Source organism: Lonchura striata, chromosome 3 (genome assembly GCF_050655825.1).
Source record: "Lonchura striata isolate lonStrDom1 chromosome 3, ASM5065582v1, whole genome shotgun sequence".
Taxonomy (NCBI): Eukaryota; Metazoa; Chordata; class Aves; order Passeriformes; family Estrildidae; genus Lonchura; species Lonchura striata.
The window spans coordinates 74,978,013-75,004,464 of NC_140705.1; the positions used below are offsets into that span (position 1 = coordinate 74,978,013).

Sequence of the window (26,452 nt, forward strand, 5' to 3'; positions counted from 1 at the left end):
CTGCTCTTCTCCTGCCCTTAAACCTGGCAGCTTTGTGAGATAAGATTTTCTTAGCATTCAGTGAGGGAATGAAGCTTGGGAAAGAAAAGAAGAGCAAAAAGCATGATTTATTTGTAGCAAGAAAACCATCATTTTGCAACCCAAGCACCAGAGAGGGTTTGTTCCAAAGTGATATAAGATACTCAGCTTTGATGCCCAAACTGACATTTCTTTGTCCAGGTGATAAATCCCATGCCATGAATTGACTTAAAATTCCTAATTCTGCCCAGCCTCCTTTCCTTCTCAAGCAACTATTTTCTTAGGTAGTCCTTACTGAAGGGACATATACGAAGTGCAGAAATTGTCATTTAAAGGAAAAGACTAATTGCTAGGGAGAGGCTTCTCTTCACTGGAATAAGCATGTTGGTAGAATGGATACCAAGCATAGGATCTATTCTTAGCAGTCATAGAGGGTTGGCTTTTTTTTTTCACAAATTGAGTTAGATACAGAAGAGTGATCAGACATTCCCATTAAACCTAAGGTAAGGCTTAACTGAATAACTGAGTTCTGCTCTCTTCCACAGAGTAAAAGGAAGTGGATAATTTCAAGTGAAAAGTTTCTCATGTCACTGGCTCAGTACCTTTAACCAAAATTGTAGTGGGATTGCCTGAATGTTTCTTAGCATATAGCTAAGCAGATTCCCTTCACTCTGGTTTGACACACTCCTTGTAAGCTACTAGGAAAGGTAACCATAGCAACAATCTTCTGGAAATGCTGGTATGGTCAAAATATTCATTGATTTTTCAGGTCTGTGGGATGGTAGGAAAACAGTCATTTCCACTAACTTAACTAGATGTGAGAAGAGATTGTTATCTAGAAATGTTTACAGATTAATGTAAAAAAATGTAATCATGGAAGCTGTTTGTGAGGTGCTGCAGCACAAAAATGATACATCCAGCCAACTCCCTGATGAGTTAATTTCATAATTAACACAAGCAGGATTAGAAACTAGATTGCACTCCCACTGAAACCATGATCATTTTCTCTACTGAACCAGATGAATCGCACAAGATCAAGGCACTTACAACACAAGCTGAAACTCAGTTCTCTACTGGGACAGGTGGAAGTTGCATTTAAGTCCTCATTAAACCATTAAACCCTTATGGATTCTCATGACATCAAAGTTGTTAATTTAACACCTGTCAGTCCTGAAATCGTTAAGCCTCAGACAGACAGTCATTCTGACTCTCCTGGGTGTAACACAGCACAAATTTGTAGATGTGAACAAGGCTTGGCTCCATGAAATTTAGGGAAGTTAAGTATTTTTTTTCTCCTGATGTAACTATTCACAGTATTCTTCACTGCTGCACAATAAAGTCCTGTGCTTGGCTCCAGTGCTGCCATGGGAAGGGAATGGGATAGTCCATCACATGGCTGGATGTGAGACTGTTATCTCAAGTATGGTTAGGTACATTTTAGAAGCACTCATATTTGGAATTTTAACACTGAAGAAACCATTATAGTGATGGTTTCTGTATTTTGAGGGAAAAGAGAGAAACATGAATGCTCCAAAATAACTATGTAATGAATTTGCAGATAGTGCATTGGACAAAACCAAGAATGCACATTTTACTAAGCTAAACTCATCATTGTATGTTAGATAATGGGGAATGAAAAGAGAAAAACAGAAAAGAAACAGTTTGATTTTTCATTTTTTAGTTGAAAATTATATTTGAACTAAATTGTGTAATTTTATGTTAATATTGTTTAGGAAAAACATGTACACACTTTATCAATATATGACTGCTCGTAGCCCAAGACTAATAATAATTTTTTTCTTTAGAATAACATATTCTTCCAGCAGAGTTTCTAAGTAATCATTACAACCATGTCTGCAATTCTGATGTTTTAAAATAATAAGATCCTAGGCAGTTTAAACACTGACTCAGTTTTGAAAAACTGCTTTGTTACTGTCCCCTTACAGTACTAACAGTAAATTTGGATATAATGCACAAGCCAGTTCTCATTTATTAGTCCTGTTTGAGAAATTGTGCTTAATATTAATATATGAAACAGTAATCTAAACCACAACAGACTTCTGGTTTCATTTTACTCAATAAAAATAATTTTTAAGCTAGTGATAGTGTATTTTATAGACACTGGCACAACAGCAGGGGGACAGATGCTCCATCTGGAGGAAAGCTTTGAAAGATGCTATTATAAGCATTCTCTGGCTAGCTCAGCTTCAATATTTTGCTATAAAATCAATCAGTGAATGTGAGTTATACTTTTGGACAAAGACTTAATATTTATGATGCTAGGCACCACAAGAGGAGATCTGATTTTTTAGAGACTACTCTGTAGAAATGGTTAGAGCATCAGAACATATTTTTGGATAGTTGTTTTAAAGTATCTAAGTCCTAAAGTTTTTGTTCCTTCCTATGAATTGTTATTCAGGGGTCCCAAGCAAGTGTGATACATTTATGTGAACTCCTAAAAAATTTTGAATTCCTCAGACAATTTCAGAACAAGGAATGAAGATCTTCAAAATATTGTTTCCACATGTCTCTTGTAACTTATTATAGACCAGCAAATTCAATCACACATGCCAAACCATCAGAAACCAATCCCTATGCACTACTTACAGAAATATTACTTTTTTTCATAACACTCTTTCCAGTACTTGGTTCTATGTCCATGTATATAATTAGCTTCATGAAACTTGTTGAAACTTCTCCATTGAATGTCAGGACCTCTTTGCATTCTGGGGAAATACCTAAACAAGTTAAAGTAAGATGTGAGGCAAGATTCCCAGCTAGACACACATGGGTGAGTCCAGATGTAAGCTCTCAACTGAATCTGCAAGCCCTTCCTAAGAGTGTCTCATTTGTAAAGCCCTTCAATAAATTTCTGTTTGGTTTGCTGAGTTGCAATGATGGGTGGCTCTCAGCAGGGTGAAGGAGATGTTTGCCTGCTTATGGACAGGGAGCAGGGCAACAAGCAAAGTTTCTTTGGCCAACTCAATCTGTGCCAAACAGCGGGTCCCAGGTCAGTCTCTCAAAGCTTTCATCCCAACACAGTTACATCTCATTGCACAAAAGCAGACAAAAAGAAAATCCAAGATTCACAGTGTTAGTAAAAACAAGAATGGCTACTATTTGTTTTCCCCATTTTTAGCTTTCAACTAACAAGAAGAAAAAGTTGCCATTGGGTTTTGGTAACAACTGAATTATACGTTTGCAAACTTTTAATGTTTTTACTTAGTTTAAAGTGAGGATAGAACAAACTTGAAATCTAAAGTAGCATGCCTGAAACTAAATATAGGAGTTAGTATTTCCTCCTATAAAACAAACAAAAAAGTAAGTTTTACTGATCCAAATCCTACAAGCTAATCTCACCTCTAATTAAACCTTGAACTGAATAATTCTTTTAAATGGGTGGCATTAAGTGTATTTTAACTTTATTCCTCTGTATTGCATATCTATTTTGAAATTCACAAGCTGTAGAAGCCAAGAACCACATAATCCACAGTCTGACTTCTTGTCTAGAGATCAATCTAAGTAGATCCTTGCTCAATCACTACTTTACCAAGCTCAGAATTCTGTCTGAGTTGAGAATATTTTCAGGGATACACCAACCATGATTTAAGAAACTAAATTCTGTCCCCACAGAAGCACGTGGAAAGTCTTCCCCACATCCTTCTTGTATAATTACCACCTAAACATTTGGCTATGATAAACCTTCAACAGACATGAAGAAGGAATTCTTCATTTAATTACATGTCACCAGACGTAGACTTAGAAGGGCAAACAAACACCCCATAATTGAGGCAAACAGCAAAACTGCTACAGATACCAAAACACAAACCTGTAGTATCAGTTAATTTGCAAACTGGGAGAAATCAGATTTTCCAATAGACCTCATGGCAGAACATATTTTTTTCCCAAGGTGCATGAACAGGTATTAGCAGGTAAAAATGAGTGGTAGTGGATTCATGAATAGTATTATCAATACTATCAGTATTCTTTCTACAGTGGTAATCTCAAACAGTGAACTGTATTTATTGATGTTCCATGGACTGTTTCCAAGAAATCCACAAAACATCATGAAGAAATATCTACTGATAGCACCTTTTATTGACTCTACAAGAGAAAGCAACTAACTTGAAAAAAAAATTAGATTTGCAAACTGAAAAATGTTAGAAATTGCCACACGAGTCTGCTATGTTGTTCATTGCATTAGTAAATTGATAGGACAGTTCACTCCTGACATAAACTGAGAGAAATATAAGAGAAATTTATGTTGATCTAACAATAACATTTCAAAAATACTCATATAAAAAGATTATGAAAAAATAGCATTTTTCCTAAAATGTTACAACAAAATTTGACTTCATTCACCATCTTTATTATGAAGAAGGGTATTTCCTGAATCCATATTTGACCACCAATTAGGTGAACATATGGAGTTGCTAAAGGTCACAATTTGTAATGTACTTTGCCACTGGCTGACACCAGGATGTTAAATTCCAATCTAGTGAATGCCTTGTGTACTGTTGAAAGTGTTGCAGTTAACTATATTTTGTCTGATGTTTGGTGACCCTTGTGGCCATGGTAGGTGGAAGTTTCTACATGTTTTTGAAATACAGATTATAGCATTATATTAGGAGGACAATAGATTAACTGAGGGTTTCAGTACATTTCCCAAAGAAATAGAGTTGGCAGGTGTATCTTCTAAACCTGCAAAGAAAATGGATTTTCATTGCAATGTGTCTGCTTTTCTTTTTATATGTGTTGACTACACTCATACTCCTCTTTGAGATAATTTCTTGTGTTTTGCACAACATCTCAGGTTTTATACCAGTTCATGACCTGAAAAGTTACTGAAAACTTCCTGCTATACATCTTGTATTTCAGTTGTCACCAGACCACAACAGGAAAATATAACATGAATCCAAACATGAATCTTCAGTTAATGATCCATTTTTCTTTTCTGCTGGTATTTTTTTCTGTCTTCTGGTAGTCAACAATCTTCATTAAACCTCACCAGAACCTTTGCACAGAACTATTCACCCCAAACTTCACCATCACTCTATGCAGTTAAAAAAGCTTTATGGTAAGTAATGACTCTCTACTTTTGCTGAGATTTCATACAGGTTTCTGTTTTCAGAATAACCAGCTAAATTAAACCTGAAAACCATTCTGAAATAACCCATATTAACATATTTCCTCTTCAGAATCAATGCCCAAGGCTTTCTAGAACATGTGCAACCCAGTTTGTGATACGAACTGCAGATTTGCCATGTTCCAGGAAACAGATGTGTGTATAGCCTGTACTGCCAACCTTGTTCTGTTACTGGAAACAGGTTCTCAGAAGACTTGTTCAATGATGATGAAACTCAGCTAGGGTATATTCACTACATATAACTGCAGTGACTCCATTCAGCAGGAGAGATTTTATTTGCTATTAGAAACAGTGCACATAAACCTAACTTCTTGATTGACTGCTAAATTTTAGATTATGCACTTGCTCCAAATTCAACTTTTTTTATATCCCTCATACTGACTTTTTGTTGAATTTTCAGAAAATATGGTTCAACATTTTTTTTGTCCTGATGATGGCCTAAACCATTACATCAGTACAGATGTCTGCATTACACATTAGCTACTTTTATCCTAGCTTTACCCAAGAGAAAAAATAAAATTCAGCTTCAAAAAATTTATCTGGTCTATAAAAGCAGCATTGCCATGTTCTTGAAATACCTGTCTTGGATTCACATGCACCTCTTTACTCAGAAAGTCAGCCAATAAGCAAAATATGTTCCTTTGCAGCTGGAGCTAACTGTGCCCATGTCTGAGGTCTTAGTGTGAATTAAATTCAAACTAATTGTTGCTCTAACTTACTGCTGGCAAACGATCATTTCTCCTCCCTGCTCATGGAAGACAGTCCTTGAGCACTTGTGCAGTCCATACTAGGTTCCATTGTTTCATCTGTTTATTCACGCCTATACTTATTAAGCCTGATGGAAAGGCTGCTGTGAGCCAGGGACTGTTTGTAGGGATGGCTCATGCTGGGGCTTGTTTAGAGTTTTGCCCTGTGCCTGATCCCACAAAGCCATGATCTGAAGCAATGGTGCTGGAGCCCTGGTTTGAAATGGACCCAAGAGCCACACTTAAACCTGTCAGCCAACCAGATGTGCATTCAGCCCATCTAGCAGCACCCTCCAGACAGGTTTTTAAAAGGCAAAGAGCATAAGAAACTCCAGAGTGAACAGAGTATCACAGCCTAATACCCTCACCACACTTCAGCCTGAGGTGGAAGAGGGGAAAGGGTAGCAGCACTTTTAAGCAGGTAAGCTCACAGCCTGCATTCACTTACTGCAGATCCTGGTTCCAGGGACCTGGGCATACTTTTACTCCAGAGCACCTTAACTCCTACCTCTGGGAGCCCTGTATGTTGACTCTCACAGGAACAAGATGTGATAAAATGATGCTTCCACTCCCCCCTCAGATCTGGCTAACTCTTTAAATCCACACTGTTCTCATTAGAGTCCCAGGCTCTAGTCAAACACCGCTTTAATGTTTCCAGGGAACTGGAGCACAGCTGGTCTGCACAGTGTATTAGGGAAAGGTAGGGAACTTTATATGGGAACAGAAATCTGCCTGCATGTTAGATTGTCTGAATAAACATAGATTCTGCTGTTAACCACAACACAGTGTTTATTGAAGGCAATTCACAAAGGCTATTAGACAAGAGCCATTTTATTTATATGCAGAAACATCTGTAGCAAATATATCCTACTTCACTATCTATTAAATGTGTTCTTCAAAAACTGAGTTGAAAATTCACTAGAAGGCAAGCTTACAAATAGTTGAAAAAGGCGCTTTACGAGTTTCTATGCGTAGTTTTGCCTTGGCATTCATTTGTATTCCTTAATTATTTGTATTCCATTCCCCACTATCTTTAAAACAAAGGCTGTTAGCCACAAAAAATTTTCTCATGGTTTTGCGTTAGACTACAAACATAGGGGTTTAGGACAAAAATAATGAACTCCCTTACATTTATGGCAGACACCCAAACAATGGGAAACTGCTCTGTGAAATACAGTAGCATGATGAAAACATGAAGTAGATCAGCATGAGCTGAATTTTGCTTATGGAAATGTGTGTAAAAGATTATAAACATTAATAAAATTTAAATGCAATTAATTCCCTAACAGAATTTTTGTTCTAAAATATTTTCTTTGTTTTCATTGCTTGCTATGTAGAAGTACTGATTAATAAAATTATGATGAAAGATAATGATAATCTAAATGCATGAAGAGCAAAAGATGAAAATACCATCAACAATGCAATGTCACTAATATACAAATGCTGCATGATCTGTCCTCTTATTTCCCTCTCAAATGTGTTTACTATTGTCCAGAAGAAGATTGGAAATACTATTTAACAGACAGTAATTGGTAGAAGTATGGTCTGTTACCATATGAAAGAATTTCAAGCCCCTAAAAAATAAAAAAAAAAGTGATAAAATAATAAAATAAAAGATACACTAACAGTTACAATTGACCAAAGATTGTAAAGAACGCATTACTGACTTTTACCCACCAACAAGGCCTATACCCCAACAGTACAAACTAAAGCAAAACTTCCAAGGGAAAATTTATCTGAAACTTACTGGGTTTTTTTATGGCTGAAGCTATAATAAACAATTTCTTAAACAGAATCCATCAAATTTTCACTGAAAATTATAAGAAAAATGGGGAATGAGTATATGATGATTGAGTTTCAATGTGGCAGTATTTGTATTCATTTATACATTTAGCTTCTATTTTAAAGCAATGCTCAGTATTTTTTATTAAACAGCCATGATGTTGGGGCCATCTCTTCTCAGAGATGACTGTCTCATTGTGGTGCCTGGATCTCCCTTTCTCACTGTGAAGAGTACATTCAGTCCTAGGAAGTTCCACTTCATAGATTTCAGAAGAGAATGAAACTTTCTATTTTAAAGAGTTAAAATTGAGCAGAGGCTCCAGAGTTTAAAACAATGTTTCTGTCACTGTCCATCCCCCCCTCCCTCCCCACCCTCCCCACCTTCAACCATTGCAAGCAAACAGAAGTCTGTGCCAATTTCCATTGTCTTCCGTTTTTCAGTTGTACTGCCTGGTGTAAGGTGAAAACCTTTCAGGCAAAATCTGATCTGGACTGGCTACGCTGCTTACTACCCGAACACAGATTCTGAACAGTTCAAAGTCTCTGGGCTTTAAGTGGTGGAGCAGGTACTGGTTGTAAGACAAGCTATCTTGCTACTCTCACTGCAGCCTCCTCCTCTTCACCTGGTCCCTCTCTCCCATTCTCCAAGCTGTTCATGGGCATGTAGATGGCTTTCTCACTTCAAACTGCACCCACATGAAGCCCCTTCCCAGCCTCTCCCTAGTTTTGCTATTTGCATTAGGACAGCATGTGTTGAACTTGCTCCAGTGCACTGCTGAAAATCTAAAGTGAGAGACATTACTTGACATTAGCTATTTTCTAAGTAGTTATCCAAATGAATTTTCTAAGTAAATTTCCAAAGGTAATGAAGTCAAACTCCTTGTCATCAAATCATGGAAACATTTTGTACCTTAAAAATAGTTCTAATACGAACATGTGGTACTTTCTAAGGGCTCCGAAGTTTTCTTGAACATCTTTCTTGCAGTCTGTTTCTCTGCTTTTTTCCCTTGCAGAGATACAAACCTTTAAAGATTAAAGACTTTAAGAAGCATTTAAATAATTAGTTTTTAGCCACCCCAAGAGTGAACATAAAGAAAACCACAAAAGAAAAAACCAGACAATAAGAATTAAGAACTCTTGTAATCCTTTGTCATCTATGTGTTGATTAAAGAAAATGTTAAACTGTAGGGTATCAGCAAAGCCTGCAGAGGATTTGTTGGTGAAATGAATAAAAGAAAAATCTAAAAAAACATAGCTAATTAAATTTTCTTGCATCTTTACTGAATAAGAAATATAAAAGAAAATTTATCTTTGTTGTGGTTCTGATTTCCTCATCCTGGTCAAGTCTGCTCTTAGTTTAGAAATATACTGGTTTGTTTTTCACATTTTCATTATATGTTGCTCAGACTTCCTGGATCTAAAGGAAGCCTTGGGATTGGCCATGAAAACAATTTCTTTTGGAACAAGGCACTGGAGTGACTGGGATACCAAGGAATAAATTCAGATCTTATACATGGATAAGGAAATATCCAAAGGCAAGAAAAACCTCTTATACGACTCAGAAAGTGATGCTGTATGAGAGAAACTGTGTCCCTTCATCTTATTCTCCCCTCAATCTCTCAGACTCTTCCTCCTCATGGGAGCCTAAACACCTATTCTATTCTTTCTATCTTTAGCATTTCTATCCTTGCTTTGTTTTCATTCATACCCTTTCAAGCTCGCTCCCCTACCATTTCTACCTGCTCTCTCTTCATTGTGTTCTCTTTGTCTGCTCTTCCTTCATTTCCACATGTGGCTTTAGCAGAGCTCTGGCCACCTTCCTCAGTGCCTCAGAGTGTCTCCATGATCCTATTTTGATTTTTTTCTCTTGTCTCTCTTCTTAAGGATTTTCTTCTCTCTTTTTTTATTAGCTTTTTTTTTTAAATTACATGTTCTTTTTTTTCTACCACTTCAGCCAGCACTTCTTCCTTTGTATATTTTGTGCTGCAAAATATTTTTTGAAACCTCTGTAAGGCAGCAGTGGGTTCCTGGGATAACAGCAAACTACAGAAAAAACTTTCCTTGACTCTGAGCATTCAATACAACAAACTATGCTCCAGGCTGAGAAGCACAGCTCCTTTCTGCAGAGCACTAAAGAACTGACGTGTGCAGATGCTGCTCCATCATATGGTATTGAGCAGAAAGAGAAATTAATTGGTGGGAGTTAAGTGAGCACTTATTGAGGAGACACAGCATTTCTCAAATGCCCTGTAGTTGTGACTCACACTGCCTCCCACTCAGTTGAAGCATAATGTTCTCTAAATCTGGGCACGGATTTGATGCATTAGGAAGCAGGAAGTTAGGGTTTGTCATTGATGATACAGGGCAGGAGTTTTCAGTTGATCACAGCCCATCAGGATAAAAAACTCTGAGCTATGGAGCAATATCCTGTACTTTGCAGTATCTGTCACCATGTTTAATCCTGTGTTCTTTGTTCTGGGTCTTTGTCCCTTTGTATCGCAGCCTGGGGGGTCTCAGAAGTATGTACCCAAGCTGTGGATTCAGGAAAACTAATTGGGAAGCTACAAACCAAGAGAGCTAGACTTACTCCTTGGGTAGTAGTCAAAGTGGATTTTGGTTCACATCAGCCTTTGAGTGAAATGACTGCTAAAAGTAGAGATATGCTAGAATATTTTAGGTTTTGAGTATGTTTGCAATCAGTCTCATGGCAGGCTTGTTTTGCAAGCTGGAATAGTACCCCTTATATTTCTGCATATAATTCACACTGCTTCAACTGTTTTGCATAGATACAAACTAATATAAATACCCTTACCTATACTACAGTTTTCTTCACATTTCATATGCATTTAGTGCAAAATCCAACCATTCATTAAGCCCCAGTCTTGTTTTTCTTTGTTTCACACAGTGATAGCAAGACACTCCAAAACTCAGATGAAGCATGAAAAAATGTTTGGACTGTCTGACTGCTTTTAAACAAATACAATTTTTTTAAAAAAGTTGGTGGAAGAGCAAGAACACTTCTACCTTTCACAATATCCAATTTTGTGACAAAATAGGTGTCCAAATGTTGCTTTTCCATGTTGATATTTCATGCTTGTTAGTTAAAGTAAAATAAGCTCCAAGTGACATTTCATAGTAAACCCCAATCTCATGAAATCAGTAAATCATGGTTTAGTGAAACAATATTTCTCACTTCATTCACCCTGTTTTTTTCTGGTTTTTTTTTGTCCTTTGTCCTTGACTGACTATTTAGAACAAATAGAGGCAACTTCATGGATTCACTTCACATACTGAGTGGGTTTTATAAATCTTTATTAACTGTTATCAGTGGCTTAATAAAAAATTGCAGCTGTCCACCTAGAATCCCATAGACTGTGCTGATATTTTATGAAAGATTTTCTTCATAAACTACCCATTCAGCCAAGAATGGGTCCCATGACTGTGCAAAGAAGGATTCTGTACTTGATATGAAGCAAGAAATCCCATGCATTGAACTGATGTTAAGTAAAGAGATTATCTAGGGAAAGGATGACTCAGATGACCCTATTTTATGTAAAAGATTGTTCATACACACAGAATGGACTCTCAGTTAATTATCTTACCTTCCAAAAAGCCTTTGTGCACCACCAGTATCATGAGTCCGAGGGCAAAGTGTATGATGAAAAAAGGGAAGGTGGATGTAGTAGAGGGAAAATACTGCATATATTTCTATCATTAACTTAGATAAAAATAGACCTCTCTCCCTGCTATCCTCCTCATTGGATGTTTTAGGGAAATGCGTTGCTCTCAATGCTTTCCACATGAGTTTTTGTTTAAAGAAAAAGAAACATGCATTATTGATGCTTTTTAAACATAGGACATGTTTTCACTTACAAAAATTGAACTGAAACAATTAAATTGGACAAGAGTACAGTTTGTATCAATAATTTACTACAATCATTCTAATGTTTCAGACATCAATAAACTTACTTGGTTCCTATTTAATGTCAAATTTCTCCAAAATTACATCAATTTGCCATCCTAAAGGAAATCAAAGTAATAAAACTTCTACTCTCAGGACTAGACTCTTACTTAAAAACATTAGTTTCTATAACTTAGCTATATACCAATGTAAAAATTTAAAAGGGACAATTATATTATCTTTGGCAGCAAAGATTTCTTAACCTCCATTAATCCATCTTTTTTTACCACTGTAAAAAGAAAATATTAATTACATCTATCAAATCTTGGAAACACGTAAATATCTTTAATTAATCAATCTTTATTTTTCTTTTCCTTCAAGCTTTCTAGGAATGCCAGCTTTCTCCATGGGTTTATGTTACTTGTGATGGGCAAAAGCGTGGTCAAAAAAGTACAGTGTAAAACTTTATATGCAGTGATTTTTGTTCAGGTTTCTCTGTTTTAGTCTTTCAATATCTGAAATTACATTAACAAGAAAAATCGTCATTTGGAGCACTCATCAAGGTCCCAAGTCTACAAAATGAGTACCTGAAAACTAGGTATTTTATTAGACTGGGAGAAGACTGACAATTAAGTGGTTTTGGTAAAAATTAAACTATGACATTGGTCTAAAAGTAGGGATAGGAAGAACATGAGTAAGTTTTCCAAAGTGTTGTCAAAATATAGAGCATTTCTCACTGTGTGGCCTGTTGACTGATGAACATTGCAACAGGCTGAACAAATAATTGAATGCATACACACTTTACAAACTTTATAGTCTTCTATTTACAACCTTATAAAAGTTCCAAACAAATATGTTCAGCAATAGCTGGAACTAGAACAAATATTGGTCAATGAGAAGCAGAGTATAAGTTGTGTTTTCAGTAACAGGATTAAAATTGAAATTAAATTGTTGCACAATGAGTAGGATAAAAAGTAGAACTAATTAATTTACTGTGTAAACAATAAACACTGTAGTGTGAGCCTAAGGGCCTATCCACATAGATTCCTTTTTGGTATCAAAGCTGTTCCTAGTTACAAATAGAATATTTATCTCAGTTTAAATATTCCCGTGGGCATATGGGAGATACAGGAAGCCAAGGTGAATTTAGCAATCTTGCAAATATGGTTCCATGAAGGATCTGGACTCTACCTGGCAGTATAAGAAGTCAGTATGACTTATATTCAAGTGATGTAGTCTCTGTTAATTGACATAAGTCATGAAAGTGATGACACAGAAATGTATACAAAGAAGAAACACCTCCTGTTTCAGTTGTTGTAGAGTTATTAAATGACTCTGTGTTGTAGAAGTCTTTGGCTACCTAAAAAAGCCTTTAGAATTTACCTGCACTTCCACCACTCATGATATAATCATATTGCTAGTCCAAATCTGCCCTCCCACACAACCTCTCAGTTTAAATGGGGTGCATTTTCAAGCCATGGACGTGGCAAAAAATTTGGTAGCCTATGTTTATATTGTCTCCAAAAGCCAAAGCAATGGAATTAAATGCTTCTTACAAAATGCTGCTATTAACCATACTGTGACCACCTAACCAGGCATTGTAAATTCTGAGGGCTTGCATCTCTCTCCTCATTATTTCTAGCCAGGCTGAAAGCTGCCCTGCAGCTCACACTCACATGCAGGGGAAAAGGTGTCATCTCTATCTATACTCTGCTGAGAAGAAGCAAGAGGCCTGTTGAAGCTATATGGAGAATTCAAGGAAGGAATGGTATGACTAAGAAATGAATGATCTTAAAAGAGAATTCAATAAAAGTAGATGGACACAATGCAAGGTCATGAGATTCCTTGTAAACTCAAAGCAGTGGTGAAGTCATCTTTATGTGTATCTACTTCCAAACAAGTCTCTCTGTGTTGCAAAAGAAAAATCAGCAGCATAGTTTGATAACATACTAATCTTTAATCTGTAAAGAAGGTTAATTTCCAAGTTTAACATTATAAAAGAATAACAAATACTTTTAAAAACAAAAATACAAGATAACACACAATTGCCTTGGTTTCTCCTGTTGCAGAGTTTAGAGTACACAATTTCTGGGATACAATTCCATTGCATACAATGTTTCCTATTACTTCAGAATATGTTGGAATTGAAAGGACACCTTTTGATTCAGAGAAAGTTTTCCAGATACAAACTCAAGCAGGGTGCTATTATGAATAGTTGGTCACATGTCAAATCCTACATTATTCAAATAAACCGCAATGAAATCACTGCTTGCTGCTACATTCCTGCCTTCTCATGTCAGCTCCTAGATGCCAGTAGTCCTTCTACCACTGCATTGATCAGCCCAGCTGCTTGTAACTCCCAGCTGTTCAAGAGCAGAACCTTTTTTCATTTGGGTCCCCTGCTTTAGATTCACATCCAAAGTTCTTATTCCCCTCAGACACACATATGAAAAAAGCATTGGGGGGAAAATGATGGAGAAAGTATGAAAACGCTCAAGAAGTTTCTTTAGTCAGTTAAAAAATAGCTTCAGGTGGGGGCAATGTGAATAGCCCCTCCTCTACTGGGCCCGCAGGCAAGCCAAAGGATTTATAAGGGTAGCCATGTGTAGAGGAAAAAGGCTTATCCTTCCCCGTCACAATAGAAAGATTTACTATTCTGCCCCATACAAACTCTGTACCTGCTTTGCACTGACCATGGAAACATGCTTTTAAGGTCCCAGCTGAATCAGACTGGAGTGACACTACAATCTGCCTAACTCCGTTTTGGTTTGCTGTGTTATCAACCCAAGTGAAAGCAGACAGGAGAAAAATCCTACCAAAACTTATTAATAAAGGCACTTCAAAAATTGATAAAAGGATACATTGTTCTATAAGCATCCCAAGTAGAATAATTGTTTTTTGAATCCATTAGTGGTTGTATTCTCATTGTATGATCTTTGGAAAGCTTAATAATTACAATAAAAATAAAATGAAATAAAATATTGCCACCAATGAAATATCTGTTCAGTAAAAAACTGCAAAACCAAGTAAACAGCAATTTACACAATTCTCTCAGTCCTGCAAACCTGAAACATTCAACACTGCTTGGACAAAATTGAGAATACAGTAGATTTTTCAGTATAACTCTACTTAAATGACAGTATTAAGAAAAATAAGGCATACTACTGAAATCAAAAATACATAGAATCAGGTTTCTGTGCTACTGTTTGCCAAAAATGTTATTTTTTAAAAAATTGTTTAAATGCAAACTTTTACATCTCCAACATGTTTTACATATTTTAGACAACAAAAGAATACACATACATTGTATGTGATAATTTTTCAAAACTAGCCATTACTTTTTCACAGATTAAAAAAAAAGTCTGTTTAAATATTTCATTTCTACAAAGTGAATTTACATTTTTAAGTACAAAGTGCAAATACTACAGTTGTTTTTATTGCCTTTTGGTGAGGAAATCTCCCACATGTCAAAGAGATCTGCCTTGGATTAGTAAGTTGTTCACCCTTGCTTCTTCGAAACTTGCTGAAAGGAAGTTGGGAAAATTTGCATTATTAATGATGTTTTCAATTAGTCCAGCAGAAAATTCTATCTCTATTTTTTAGCAGTACTCATATGCAACTATCAGAACAGAATTCTGCATAAATATATACAGGGAGTAAAAATATTCCTGCCCTGTAGTCCTTTATGGCACCTGTGAGCAAGGGTATGAGCAATATCTTGACTACTTACCAATGGCCCTTTAAATCCATACCTGTTGATCACACAGTTTGAGCAACTGCCTGGGCAAGTCTCTGGTTCCATATACCTGCTATGGCATGCTCCTATCCTCCTATAAGGAATGGGCTGCTGGCTGAAGTCTCACAATCTGTGGTTTCCTTACAAACCTTTTGCTAGGCTTCAAAAAGCAGCGCTGATGGCACGTGGGCATGTATGTGTGTGTTTGTTGGACAGGGTGGAGCTGAGCAAGGGAAATGTACCTGGCCACTACCTGAGTCCAGTCAGACCCATCCCCTATTTGATCTCTTTTAGAGCAACCAAGCTGTGCTGCAGTAACAACATCCGGGCATGTTTCTCTATCTGCTTGCTTTCATTGAGTTGTTTTTTCAACAAATGTGAAAAAACATGTGCCAAAGCACGCATATATTTAACTAAACTGCTGCTAAATAATAAATAAGTAGAGAGTTTGTGTTTGAGTTTGTGTCTCCTGAGTGGTGCAAATCTGATTAGGCCTTCACAGATGGCTGGTTTCTTTTGAGCAGCTTCTATGCTTTTCAGTAGCTTCCTTTCAAGTGAGAAGTTCTGTGATGAAAACCACCTTGTGCATTTGCAGCCATGCATTGTTCAAGTATAAAACTGCCAACAGATGGTTTTCTTAGCCAGCCTTAATGTAAGGCTATCATTTGTCAGCAACAGCTCTTAATTGATGCTGAGTCAGCAAAATTATTGGACAAAATTGAAAAACATAGATGTTCTAAGGACACTTCCACAAGTCGGTATCAGATTACAAGAAAGGGGAGAGGGCTTGCAATGCTTCAATTGCAATGCATGTGTGCCAGTAATTGCCATTATATAATTAAAATAACCCCTCTGAATGCTCTGGAGTTCTGAAAGGATAATTGTTTTCAGGCTGTCTTGTTTAAGGTGTAAATGATTTGTGGGGAAAACCTGAAAAAGTAAGACCAAAAACACTTGTTTAAACAAACAAATGTATCACATTATTGTAGCTGTGAGAATATTTTATATTCCATCAAAGGTATGTAGGAGGTCTCTGGTAAAAACCACAACCAATATTGAGCTTGCCTTAGGAAGTGCAAACCTAACATCAAACAAAGCAGAGACAAAAAAAGGGAACAAATCAACAAGAAACTTTGAGGGGAAGATTTCTCTTGGCTTGTGGGTAGGTTCACTTGGGGTTAAGTTTCTAACAAATTAATCTAGCTTTATGAGAGATAGAAAGACATTCACCACAACTAGGGTTTTGGGGTATTTTTAGCCAAATTCCTATATTCATAGGTGCAGCATTACCTGAGCTGTTCTTATAATATAGTTACATGAATAATTTTTAAACTAGTGCATCATTTACTGACACTTTTGTAGGCATTAATAATTTAAGTCCTCTAACTAATACAATAGTAAGGTATAAGAATAGTGTGAAGATAACTCTTTTGCTAGACCACCAAGCCACTGGACTCACAAGCCCTCCTACAAGACCATACAAAAGTACTAGGAAGGTATGACAATATTGGCCAGAAATATTTTCTTTAGAATAAGTGGCTATAAAAATAGACACACACAAGTTAAACCCCACTTCTTTTAACTTACTTTTGTGGCCTTTACTGGAGTCTTTCCTTTTCAAAGTGCACCTTTCCTTCATTAAAAAACTCTACTTTTGTGCCTTTTGCAGCTCTGAATGGCTTGAGTAGCCAAACCTACATGGATGACACTGGGGCTACTTTGAAAAACAAGATCAAGTCTTTGCAGAAAACTGATAAAAAAAAAAAAAATAAAAATAAAAATAAAAATCATGGATTATGTTGTCAGGGCACTTGACATTTTATTTTCTCCATCATTCTGCAATTTTAGTTTAAACATAGGTTAGCAGACTGATGCAAATCCTAGTTCTTTGGCATATTTTGCTCAGCCAGCAAAGGCATTTGGAAGTGACAGCTCTTTTCATTGCACTAAGATTTTAAAAGCTGCTTAAAGCCATGATATAATGATGCAGTGGGGTTTGTGAAACATATAGATTTGCACGGGGCATGGGAAATGCATGGCTTTGTTCATTTCAATAAATGTCAGTTTGTGTCTATAGTGTGACAGGAAGAAAAACTGACGGAATTCAGCTAAAGTAAAAGTTAAATGAAGATGAATCAGTGCACATTTAAAAGTGTATGGGAATGTTGTCATTCAGGAATGCAGAAGACTCATGAGGGCTCAATTACACTCACCAAGTTATCATATATGTCCTATACGTCAATATACACCTTTCTAGAAACTTCCACATCCAAGCCTAATCCACTTTGCAAATTATGCACATTTACTCTGCGCCTGTAATTGACTGATTTAGCTTTCCATACATAGAACTTAAGTTAAAATTCATTAATTGGGATGTTGCTTTACATTTTTCTGGCAACTCTGCAAAATATCAGATTAAATCAGTTTGAAGCTGCAATGATGACTGCTAAAACCCCAAGAAATTCAGCCAGGAGATGCAGAAATGGAGATCTTGCTCTCCTCAGTACTCACCTGCCTGCTGGATGAAGTGCTCTCAGTGTTGGTTCTAGGGACTGCTAAAGGAAGGGAAAGAAAACATTATAAATATGGTTTGAAGTTATCCTCAAGAACTGAAGCCCTCATTCTGAAAAGGTATTTTTTAGAGCAGGGTAAATGCACAGCTTTCGATAAATGAGATACAATATTTCATATCTTTTGTTGACACAGCTACTTTTTTCTTTCCTCAATACAGATGTTGCTTTTTTCAAGGCATTATATGAAAGTTGGACATCTCTTGCCAGTTAAATGTCAAATTTGCTTAGAAGTTTGCATATATTCAAGGCTGAGCATTTCAAACTTACTAAAACTTTAGTAGTAAATATAGTCTATTATGCTTGGCAGTAAAGAAGCATGGACAAATAGAATGTCTGGAAAGCATTCATTTTGATTAAAGATAGTGCACAGAAACAATTCTACAAACCAAAAACATTGTTCACATTTAATCTGTGAAATGACAAGATTATCACTGTTTTTTAAAATTTTTTAGTCTCAAAGACAGTGCCCAAAATAGGGGAAAATAAACCCTCAAAATGCTAAATGAATTTGCTAGCCCATTAATCTTCCCAAGTAAACTTGCGAGACTAGGGAGGAACTTGCTCTCTTGGTTTTCCATTGTCAGTCTGTGAATCAAACAAGCTGTACTGGAACTAAGGGAAACAAAACTGAATACTGAAAAATGCTACAGCAGCTAGTACCCCCTTCAGAAAACATGCTTTACAACTCTCTAGCTTTTATATTGCTTCCAATTATTCTCACACAAGAACCTTGGGACTCACACAAAATTATACAGTCACTTTCTTAGCTCAGCTCTGACACCTCAGGTGACAAGAGTCTCATATTTTCCTAGAGATGTAACTCTAACTGCAGTGAAGTGGTAATTGCTTTCATTTGTGCAAGTGAAAGGAATATCAGAAAATAAATTTTAATTATCAAGTAAGAGAAACAAAATAGAATAATGATACTCCAACAAAAGTAATTTTTATTGTCTTGTCCTTAAAAATATGTACTTCTAGTAAAGCAACCCAATGATTTGGTTAAGAATTTTTTTCCAACTGGATACCATTAGATTTTTAATGCCAAACTTCTGAGATTTTTTTTTTTCCCTTCCAAAGTTGAATGTTCTCATTATTGAATAGATTTTTTTGAAGAAGATTTGTTACAGAACTTCAGTTATGGTGGTCATAATTTTTATTTCAGCCAAATCTGTGTGTGATCTTCACATTATTTCATGCCTCTTACAATTTTCATTTCCAGAACAGGAAGTTTATCCTAATTTTTCGGGGTTTTTCTACTGGAATATGAAGAAAAAAAACCTGGGGTTTGCTTTCAGTCTTGCTATGGCTTTCCTTTACCTCCTGTGTAGTGATTTTGGACCCAAATTTCATCCGCAATAAGTCCTAAGAATGCCTGCTGCAGCAGGACAGAAGTGTTTCTCTTTCCACATTCATAGCATAAAGATACCAGAAATCATCCACCTTCATATGCATTTTTTTAACCTTCATCATCTAAGTGAAAATTGGAAAGTATCATTATGAGGTCCACAAAAAAAAAAAAGCCACAGAAAAAAACACCTGGATCTGATCAATACTTGTTTTGAGAGATCTGTTACTGTGATCCATAGACAATTTATTTCATTAGTAAAATGTCTCTTCCGACTCTGCAGACATAAAATATTCCTTTCCTAGCCTTGAATACAACCAATGATTCCTTTATTCTACTGTCCTTGCTTCATTTTAAGGTACCAGATGAAACAAATTACCTATATTAATTCTTCCACAACTTCTTAAAGTATGGGGACCTACTGCTTTTTTTTTTTTAATTATTTTTCCCCTTTTCAGGAATTGTGTGATTGAACTCTGCAGGTACTATTATACTCTGTAGTTAGTTGTTCCCCTTCCTATAAGTCTGGCAGCAAGGTAAGGTGGCTGTGTATCAGCCATTATCTCACCTGTTTGGCAAATTACCACATTCCTCTCTGCATCTCTAAACCACATTTGAGACATGAGAACTCATTAGCAAGCTCAACCATGTGCTTCCTTCCAGGAATTCAAAAAGCACAGGTGTGATACTTCCAGCTACTCAGAACACAATTCTATAATAACACTAAACTGGCTTTTTGATGACTGTTATTATATCTTCTTAGGTTTCCTACCATAATACATTTAACAGTTAGAATCAACAGGAAGTTTTTGATTCTGTTGGAGCAAAGTGATCCAGAAGCAACTTTCCTGCCGTCTGCCCTAAGCTACAGCAACATTAACTGTAGACAGGTGTATTCTTTTATTTTGTATAACTCTGGTACATATAAATATCAGGTTTCATAAACTTTGAAGAATTTAGTGAAAAAGACAGAGAGAAAAGGTTCTTACTATGGCGTTTCTTTGTTTCTGCTTTACCTTCTTCTTTTGTTACTCCCAAGCAGCCCATTAATTCTTGAACTGACAAGGATTTATCATTGTTCACATCACAGTATTCCACAAACTTCTTCACACATTTTTTCGGCTTGGATTTCTTTCTTAGGAATCTCTTAAATGGTTTGATTTCCTTCTTGCCGATATCACCACTGGAATTTTTATCTAGCTGTTTGAAATACCAATGGACAACTCTCTCTTCCAGAGTATGATTTGGATCAGGCTCAGAAACACTGGAACAAAAAAAACAACCACAATTTATTCTTAATTCTGATATTTAATACCTTTATTTCAGAATAGTTACATCACTGTCAGATGGCCATTACCATTGTTATCTAAAATGCCCTGGTTTTGGACACTAACTTATAATAAATCTCTCTTTTTTTCATTTTGACCAACGATGTCCTAAATTTTACACTAAGGGCTAAAATCTGCTTTTAGTGTACTTTCTGAAACCCTGTTGAGGTCAGCATCATATTCGGCAAACAGTGTTTTCTCCTTAAATTTCCTAAAAGAGAGAAAAGTGGAGAGAGAAATAAAAAAGACTGCTTCATAGTCAGTAGATACATTAAATGTGTAAAGTAACCAACTGAAGTTGATCAACAATCAGCATTGCCAAATACCAAAGCTCCAATTATAACACATGATGGATTCTCTTAGAGCTAGAACACCTAAATGTATTGAATTACAGGATAAGCTATAAAAATAAATGTTATCTCCTCAGATAAGTACCTGACCTGCAGCTGCCCTAAGTTTGACATCACTTACACATTTTTAACACTGCCTATGACTGTTGATAGCATTGGTTTGTTTTGCAAGCAACTAGGAAGAATATGAATCAGGAAGGTAGCACACATTCAAGAAATAAAGCCTTGAGAGGAGAACAAAGACTGACACACAGTTGCCCAAGCAGCTACAGATAAACCCTGAGCTGTGCTGCTGAGAATTCATCTGTCAAGTGTATCTCTGCTTAGTGAACATAGTCCACAGTGGTGACTTTGAAATAAACTCTCCTAGATAGGCTCTTGGAAATTCACCCTTTATGCAGGCTCCTCCTCAAAGCCCTCAACAATCTGTTCACCACCGTCAGAGGCCTTTTAAAGACACAGAAAAAGGTCTGAAACCCACCGGCTGGAAGACAGTGATGGATCAGAGACTGCGTGCACCATATCTGTGGACAATGCATCCAAAACACTCGTTAGGAACTCATTCTTCTTAGCCCCAGGACAACCTAGAAAATCAGATTTTTTATTTCTTTTCTTGTTACCTGTTTTTACAACACTTAGACTCAAACAATAATTTAGACTTTGAGATAGATATTACTCCCTGTACACAAATTTCCATTAATTGTGAACGTGTTCATAACATAATTCAAAGACAAGCATTTAAATTCAGGTACAGATCTGTAACAGAGTAGGAATAAAAAACCAACCCATTGAACTGAAGCAAGTGTGAATTTGTTTTGCATACCTTGAGTTCTTTTATTTAAATTTTGACCATAACTTTTCCTTCTTACAGATGTCTTTAACATGGGTGTCATATTTTGAAAAAAAACTGCTGTGAAGCCATAAAAGTTTGTACAATGATGCATGTACATGAAACATGGTCTAGAAGTTGACAAGACAATACCTATTTCAGATTTCCACTTTTGCTCCTCTTATTTTCCACTAGCTTTCTTGACACACATATTTTCAGTACATTGGTTTTCCTCTTTGTAAAATGATAGTCAACTCCTTGTGTCCTTCCCTTTCCTTTGGACAGGGGTTAATTAGCAGTATATAGCACCTCGCCCAATCAGTTAGTTGTCGGTACTTAGGTTCATACAGTGAGAGCCTATGGTGATGCTAGATCATCCTCATAATCGCATTCCCCGTGCTACAAAGTTCTTCTCTGAAAGAAACTGACAGCATGTTTTGGACACATAATATGTCAGATAAATATATACTGAAAGATCCCCTCGTCAAGCAGCACAGCTGGAGCAGATAAATTCCTCTGACAACCACATGGAAGTTGACACATGGACATTTGCTTATACAATACACCTGCTTCCTCTCCTTTCCCTAGAGCCCTGAGCCAAACACCAGGTCTTCCTCTAACCCTCCAAACAGCTGAGTTAAATAAGGATGATCCATGGTCAGTGACATGGAGATTACAAGCTTGAAGCTAGAGCCCACGGCAGGACTTTCACAGACAATTCCATGCTGGAAGCCACTTACTGTAGCTCTGTTTTAAAGTGAAAAATAGAAATACTTTGAAGTGTTGTGGAAAAGTAAGATTAGTCAGTCAGTAGGGATTTGGTATTTTATTACATTCCTCAGCAACCTCTGGAGCAGGCAGTAGGACTACATGAGCCTGAAAAGCTTAATCTTGCCCAGCAAATTATTTTTTAATACATCCCATGTTGATCCAAGGAAATAAACCTGTGTTATATTAGCCCTTAGTTGTGTTGCAGTCAAAATAGCTCAGCTATTATGTACAGCAGAGCAGAAGTACTCACTAGATGTTATTGTCTAACACATTCATGTAGTTATGAGTTCCTTGCCTTTGGCACCACGGATATTTTATTTCAGTAAAAGGTATATAAAAGGAATTCACTGAGGCAAGTTTCACTGCACTAAAGTACACATATGAAAGCAGTTGTCACTCAGTTAGATATGTCCCTTTTTCCTTAGTATTTAATCAGTTGTGGGCTTTTTCTTGTCACAACTGGAAAAAAGAAATAAAAAAAAACCCTGCAAAAACCAAAACCAAACAATCCAGCAACTATGACTATAAGTTTGAGTTCAGTGAGGCAAGCACTTCAATTTTCACTGTAAGGAATGAAAGAGGGGCGGCAAGATGTCAGTAAGGGAAGGACAGAATTCTATACCAACAGGTTCCATTCAGTGCATACTCTCTAGTGCAAAGAGTTTGCTGCCAAATTAGGTTCAGGCATTCCAGCCATGAAAGTAAATTGTGGATTGTGATTTAAATGAGGTCACATAACTTTGTGAGCCACAAAAGCACATCTGTCCAGAGACGAGCAGGTAGAGGGCAGGCATGCAGCAGGCACATCCAGTTGTGTCAGCATGCCAACCTGTAGGAGTCAAGCAACTGAGTCCCTGAGCAACCCACTGAGCTCAGTGCTACCTCTTGCCAGCAAGGACAGCCCTGTGGGCCAGAGCTGGTTCCCTTCAAAGGACAGGTGAAAAGTCTGTCTGAGGTTCTCCATGTAGGCCTATCTTGAATGTTATGAGCTTTATTCATTTCATGTTGGAGCTGTTATTACCAACATCAGCCAGAAGCCTAAATTCTGCTCTGAACTAAAGTTGTGAATCGATACAGGCAGCAAATAAGACCTCAGCATGTAACAATGCAGCACAACATGGAGCAAAGGTAATTTGACTTTTTTCTTTCTCTGTCCTTTTTTTGGATAGTTAATAATGACAATATCCAATTTGATTTAGGAGTTCCACCAATTTTTCATATTATTTATGACTGTATTTCTTGAAACATCTGGAAGAAACAAAAATCTGCTCTAGGTAGCTTCCACTGCTGTCCAGGGAGCTGCTGACTGTACAAATACTACAGATACAGAGATCAAAATCCTCACTTAGCTTGCCATTTATGAGATACAAGCAGTGGAAAGTATCAACTTATAAATTCACAAGAAATTGCAGGAAGAAAATTCCACAGTTTAAAGCCTGCCTCTGACAATTTTTCCTAAGAATAAGAAAGGTTTCTAAATGTGCATTTCATAAAGTTGCAATAACAGCTGACAGCAATAGAAATCTCGTAGAATACAAAAAATGGTTGTTAAAACAAACACAATCAGTTGCTGTGAAACATTCTAAATTACTACTCTACTACTTAATGTAAAATGACACGCCACAAAATCCTCATCAGTCAAATACAGAGAAAATATTCAGCTTCTCCCAATTAAAAGTTTTGCTGACCTGTGGGCAATCACACAGCAATTTACCCCACAGTGAAATCTCTGTTCTTTGCAGGTGTTACTAACTCAGAATAATTCTCTGAAGGCTTCAAGCTGAGCTTTAATTTTCAACAAATTTTTGGATGGCAAGACTGGAGGATCTTTAGCTTGATTGTAATGAATAATTCACTTTCATTGGGTTAAATACAGAAAGGGAAAGACTAGTCTCTTATTGGAGCCTTATGCTTCTTGCTATGGTTTATAGGCTTCAGTTTGTTCTTCTGCAGCTGCCTGTCCTATGTGGATTTGACAGCTTGCATACATAGTAATTTGTTGTTAAAGGGTGGAAGCTGAAACCACATGGAGATAACATACTGGTTCAGAACGTAGACTGAAGTGTTTGCTTTAAGGATAGTGTTACCCAGAATAAGCCTTAGACCAACAAATACATATAACAAATGACAGGAATACACAAACACCTCACATCAGCTATAATATAAAGGAAATTGGAGAATCATCATTATGCATTACATCTCTCATATATACACATCTCTCTATACATATAACGAATTTTAGCACTGAGAATGAATTTTTGAACTTAGATCTGTGGGGAGGTTTTCCATAAACATCCTAAAATATGCACCCTACTGCTTTGGAGCTCCCTACTTGATTGATAATAATCTACTACTGTCAGTCTTGGAAGATTATCTTTTACAATGTATCTGAAGTCATGGCTAGAAGAGCATTTTGTTCACTTTTGTAAAAATGGGAATCCAAAACACAAGATTTGCCACCTTAAAAGGGATTGTACATTAATCTTCTTGCAAGAAAGGAGTCAGTCATTCAAGTTATTAAAGGCATGACAACTTCCAATGAGCAAATATAAAGTTTCTTTTTTATTCCCTGTTTGCTAATATGAACATAAAGCTTAGTAGTACACTCAAATACAATTACCACTGAAATACTTCTAAAGATTCCAGGTAGGTTTTTTGTCTGCCAAAAAGCAGAATGACCAGAACTATTTATGTTTCATTTGTACCTTTGATTTCACTGAAACACAGTATTGTACAGAAGAAAATAATTTAACAAAAATTTTCAGTGCTACTGGTTATCTTGGGAGAATAGACAATAAAACAAAAACATTTTTTCTTGGACATTTATTCTATACGCACATATATATGTACAGTTTATTTCTGTTGATCCATGTGAACCACAAGTTTGTGTTTGTCTAGACATGCTGAGGGGTCTCCTCATTTCTTGGAGGACTTCCTGATCTCTTCCTGACTCCCTTTCAAAAAAAAAAAATCCTTCAAAATATGAGCCTGGAAAGTGAAATTTGTTACTCTACTAATTACTAAAAATCATGGTTTCAAATCATATCTCACTGAAAAAGTCACTGCCTTTATAGTTTTATTTAACATATGGACTTGATGACCTTAGAGGTCTTTTACAGCCTTAAGAATTCTCTGATTCCGTGACTTTATGCCTCATTTCAGTTTTTCCCTCACTGCAACTTCTGGTAACTTCTCACAGACAAAAACTATCTACTTCCTATCTTGAAGCCTTAAGGACATTATTACCTCTCCTTGTTAACACCCCTCAGGTATTGCAATTTTTTTATAATTTTTTTTTCTCTTAAATACTCATACAATTTAAAAGAATTAAGTTAAGCTCAGAGAACAATTTTCTTTCATATGTCCTTACTCAAATTTCAAAAATAAGTAAATAGAATACAATGGATATTAGCTGTAGGGGGCTACTGATCCATTGCTTTTGTAGCCCCAGATCTCCATGTCTTACAGGAAAGAAGTATTATTTCTCGACAAGTGTAGGAAGCAGATTTCAGTTCTTAACATGTATTTAATTTGTTGTTACTATTTAAAAATTATCTTTCTGTTCTAATTTCAAGAACAGAACTCTGTTCTTGAAATTAAAACAGGATGTTTAGTTAACTCTTTGTTAACTAAAGAGTTAACAAAGGATGCTCTCCCAAAGCCCTACCCTTCACCCTAGACATTCATATCATACCAAAGTTTGTTGAGGGGGATTTGTTGAACTTGAGCCTGCTGAAATGAGATGTCTCACCCACAATAGTTATTTAAGCTCAGTATAAAGGAACCTATTCAGAAGGCATTCATCCCAACTACCTGAGGTTTGGGTTTTTTTTAGAATAGAAGAGAATCTCCCTTAAAATGTTTCACTTCTTCCCTATTAACCAAGGAAGTCCAGACGGATAACTTCTATTCCCTGGTCATGTTAAA

General features: G+C 36.4%; 1 protein-coding gene across 11 annotated transcripts in view; it reads right to left on the minus strand.

Moving 5' to 3' along the window:
• Positions 1-13,530: 13,530 nt before the first annotated feature.
• Positions 13,531-26,452, minus strand: part of SMOC2 (SPARC related modular calcium binding 2) — a 136,591-nt gene continuing 123,669 nt past the window's right edge. For 3 of the 11 annotated variants that reach the window (XM_085575477.1, XM_085575475.1, XM_021544203.4), the window contains 4 exons: positions 21,407-21,509; positions 20,264-20,511; positions 17,841-17,884; positions 13,531-15,116 (listed from right to left, as the gene is read on the minus strand). In XM_085575477.1, the coding sequence (XP_085431603.1) occupies positions 15,093-15,116; positions 17,841-17,884; positions 20,264-20,511; positions 21,407-21,509 (419 nt within the window). In that variant the 3' untranslated portion in view covers positions 13,531-15,092. The other 8 variants (XM_085575476.1, XM_021544205.4, XM_085575469.1 and 5 more) reach the window with 5 other exon arrangements.